The sequence below is a fragment of the Triticum aestivum genome, chromosome 7D (assembly GCF_018294505.1).
Source record: "Triticum aestivum cultivar Chinese Spring chromosome 7D, IWGSC CS RefSeq v2.1, whole genome shotgun sequence".
Classification (NCBI taxonomy): domain Eukaryota; kingdom Viridiplantae; phylum Streptophyta; class Magnoliopsida; order Poales; family Poaceae; genus Triticum; species Triticum aestivum.
Genome location: NC_057814.1, coordinates 138,209,844 through 138,214,079, shown reverse-complemented (window position 1 = coordinate 138,214,079; position 4,236 = coordinate 138,209,844). Strand labels below are relative to the sequence as shown.

General features: G+C 47.6%; 1 protein-coding gene across 1 annotated transcript; it reads left to right on the top strand.

Moving 5' to 3' along the window:
- Positions 1 to 325: 325 nt before the first annotated feature.
- Positions 326 to 1,120, top strand: LOC123170763 (bZIP transcription factor RISBZ5). The gene has a single exon (XM_044588534.1). The coding sequence runs from the start codon at positions 386 to 388 to the stop codon at positions 1,049 to 1,051; it is 666 nt and encodes a 221-aa protein (XP_044444469.1). The 5' UTR covers positions 326 to 385; the 3' UTR covers positions 1,052 to 1,120.
- The last annotated feature ends 3,116 nt before the right edge of the window (positions 1,121 to 4,236 follow it).

Sequence of the window (4,236 nt, the reverse complement as noted above, 5' to 3'; positions counted from 1 at the left end):
CCGGTTTGTCTAAAATTTTGAATTGTATGCTGGCAGTGTTGGATGCCCGTATCCCGCATCCGTGTCCGCGAACTGATAACTCTATCCGTGGACGGATGCGGGAGAGAATTTGCATGTCAGCGTTGAAGATGCACTAACCTTGCCCATATTTGTAAGCTACCAAACTCTAGCTTGATATAAGATTCTCAGGCTACAAAAAAAAGATACTATACGAGAGAGAGAGAGAAGAGAAACCATTGATTCTCTCTTGGGCAACAAAGCCACTGTGCCACACTATAAAAGGCCACGGCTTCTTCTCCTCATCTGCCATAGCCAACAAACAAGATCTACTAGTGCTACTACACTAGAAGCTGCTATAAGCAAAGAAGAGACAAGAAACAGGACCATGTACCACCATAACAGTGGCGAGGTTGCCAGCTTCCACTTCCTCCCGCCCCCAAACCCTTCCTCCTCCTTCACCACCCACCACCACATGAACATGGCCTTGCCCCCTCAAGCCTACTTCCCGCCCTCCTTCGATCCTGCCGCTCTACTCGCCGGTGACGACGACGTGGCAGCAGCCTTTGAGTTTGACACCATCCTACTGGAAGAAGCGGCTCACCTCGCCGGCGGCAATGGCTCGCCCAGCTCGGGCTCCGACGCCGGTGGCGGAAACTACTGCCAGGTGGGCGGTGCTGGCACTGCAGTTGGCGCCGCGGAGGAGGAGAGGAGGCGGCGGCGAATGGTCTCGAACCGGGAGTCGGCGCGGCGGTCGCGCATGCGCAAGCAGCGGCAGCTGAGCGAGCTGTGGGCGCAGGTCACGCACCTCCGCGGAGCCAACCGCCGCCTCCTCGACGAGCTCAACCGCGCATTGCGCGGGTGCGCCGACGCCCGCCGCGAGAGCGCCAAGCTCAGGGACGAGAAGGCCAAACTGAATGAGAAGCTCGAGCAGCTGTTGCAGCAATCAGCACCGGAGAAGAAGGCCGCCTCCTCTCCGGCCTCGAGCAATCACAGTAGCAGCTCCTCAGAGCCATGCAAGAACAGCACAGCTGCTGCAGCTTCTATCGAATGAAATGTTGTTTTTACTCATATTATCCACCCAAATTTTTAGAGGATAACTACTACTGTATCAATAAGATTATAAGAGCATGTGTAACAAAAGAATGTTAAATAATTTATTTAATGGCCATGGCTGGGGTCATGCATGCATGCACCCTGCAATCAGTTTCCCTATCAGGAATATGTTTTGTGTAACAGATTTTGGTACTTATCCTGTGTTGATAAATTAACATGGATAGGATGTAGTGCTATATATTTGCAAGTTGCAAGCTTGTGATGAATGAAACCAATAGAACAGTAGCAAGACCAAAGTATGAGAGTGAGAGATCAAGGAAGGATCAAAAACCGGTGAGAACGACAAGTGTTTAGCTTTCCATAATGCGGTGAACTACAAAGGAAAAAATATAGTGCATTCCACCCTTTTTAATGAAATTTAATGATTATAATTTCGAACCTTTTCCTCCACTTGATGATGTCATGAGCTCAACTTGTATGTAATGCTTTGTGATTGCTAATGTATCGTCTACTTCGTTGATGTCGACTTACCTACCTATCAGCTGCTTTTCTTTGGCAGCTAAGTCTCCCAGCATGCTATAGTTTTTGCAATGTTGTATCGAACAAGGTTCGACATATGTATCTAGCAATTTTGGCATATGATTGTAGCATCAATGCAAGATCTAACAACATATCCTATTCACTGAGATGCTTGTGGGTATATGTTCCCAAGAATCTTGAGCAAAAGCACAGTAACATGTGCATGCATGCCGCAAAACAAATCTACGCATGCATGCTTTTCACAATATATAAATTCCATTGCCATGTGCATAGACGTGAATGTTTTGTTAATCCAGATGGAAAATGAGCTTCAGGAGTCGGATTTACAGCATGGAAACCTTCAAACACAGGACAAGTGGATTTGCCAAGTTAAAATGCCTAAAAACTAGGAGGAGGCATATTTGCTATTCAAATGGTTGTGGAAAAGTGCAAGCAGAATCAGACACAAATTATTATTTTTGGCTACTCCTGGATGACAGTGTCAACACCGGCCGTCAGTCTGCCTCGTCTCCGGTGGCCTTAGGGCCATGGCGACGTGGTGGATCTCAGCCCTTATCGGCGGGAGGGCTCTGTTTTTAGTTGTTCCTTCGCGTTTTGTTAGGGTTTGTGTACTGATCAGAAAAACGAGACAACGGCGGCTCCCTGAAGTTGGAATAAGGTTCTCCCGCCTAGCCCCTGTCCCGATGGTGTGTCTAGCATCGTCGGTGGACGTGTGGAGATATGTCTCCGGTGGATTTGTCCTTCGTGGATTTGCTCGGATCTGGTCGTACTTCGTCTACATTCATGTGTTTTCAGGTTGGATCCTTTCGATCTACGCTACTCTTCATCGGCCGCGATTGCTGTTCTGCTGCGCTGGTCCTATGGGGCCTTAGCACGACAACTTCGCGACTGTCTACTACAACAAGTTCTGCCGGACTCCGGCGAGGGAGGGGCAATGACGGTGGCGCGCCTTCGGCCCGCCTCAATGCTTGTAGTCGTCGCTAAGTGGTCTACGTCTGGATGTAATGTTTATTATTTCTGGTGTTCGTTGTACTGTCCTGATTGAAAATGAATAGATCGGAAGTTTTCTTGTAAAAAAAATAGACAGTGTCAATACCAAATCCTTTCCTAAAAAAAGGTCATGCATCTTGACTGTTACGATTGTGCTTTCTGTAATGAGAGAACTGAAGAAACTGCAGTGCACCTATTCTGGGATTGTTCTTTTGCTCAAGATTGTTGGATGATCATTATACCTTCCAAACAAACAGGTACTTCCATCTACTATATATGATGAAGCAATTCTCACCAAAACCTGCCTGGAAACTTTGCCATGGACATCAGTATCTTGGGCTGCTGGAGAATTTGGAACCAAAGGAATGGCAAGGTTTCAGAAGATAAGCTCAGAGTTATGTGTAACTAAAGAAATGGCAAGGTACTTCCATCTATAGGTGCATTATAAATTACACCTCAGGAGAAAATTAAATTAAGTGGCGCGTTCACAGCTGCCCCATTGAAGATAGGAACGGCACCAGCACTGAGGAAAAGAAAAGGAATCAAGACAGAGAAGTGACAAAACAAATCTAGAGACAGGTGATCCGTTGCAAGCGTAAGTGTCAGTGCAAGCGTGGGTTCAGCATCAGCTCACTGGATACCAGTTGCCAGGGGGTATGTGTGAACACAAGGGAGAAAAACCTCCCACCAGGGGTGAGATGCTCACATCACAGGGCCCAAGCAACAGCGCTCAAAAGAGGCAGCGCGCGGTGGAACAAGCACCACTGCACTCGATCCACCATGCAATGTTTAACTACGCGGTGGTGTGGACGTGTGGTGGCAATGGAGCTTTCCTCAACTCAGCAAGGGGGGACAGCATGAGAGTGCAGGAGCACTTCAACAAACCGAACCAAACCATCCGAGGAGCCAACTTGCAGTTGCATGTAACAGTTTGCTGAAGTTTCAGGTGGTGCTCCGGATAGCAAGTTAAAGCCTGCCGTGGATCGACGTCACGCAGATCGATGCGCCGGAATAACCGGGCATTGTGGGCGGTGCAGTGTCGGCACCGGGAACGGAATATCGCAGGATAATATACCGGTGCCCTGCACATGAAAGGGTTCAGCAGAGCAGCAGGGAAATATGCAAAGGCCGGGGACGTGACCACTGATGCAGGTAAAAAAGTTGAAAAAACATGTCTGTGGAGGAATAATATCGATAGCAGTATCACTGTATCAGTATGCTGGCACAAAAGTTGGGGAAATGATCCCACGAAGGTGGAAGGCGCTAGTTATTACTATGCCCGTCGACAAATAAACGTGTGAACGGACACCTAGCAAACGAAATTCCGGAACAGTTGGGGCAAAAAGAAGGCAAACAGAGAGCAACTGCACCTGCTTGTTTGAATGGTCAGAGACAGGCGCATCTCCTGTCCACTGGGATGGTGAAAATGGAGAGAGGGAAGTTACATGTGCAGCAGCTCCACTGACAATGCCAGAGCAGAACGTAGCATCTGAAATCAACTTTGCTATCACCTAGATATCTGGACATCCATGCAAAGTAAGGAATGCATATTTCTCTTTTTTCAACAACACCCAAGAGAATTGCGTGACTTATATATTACTCCCTCCGTCCTACAGTATAATTATAAGGTGTTATGACATATTAAACAAAAAG

Excerpts from the sequence above, each read along its gene's own strand:
- LOC123170763 (XM_044588534.1), top strand. The coding sequence starts at position 386 with ATGTACCACCATAACAGTGGCGAGGTTGCCAGCTTCCACTTCCTCCCG.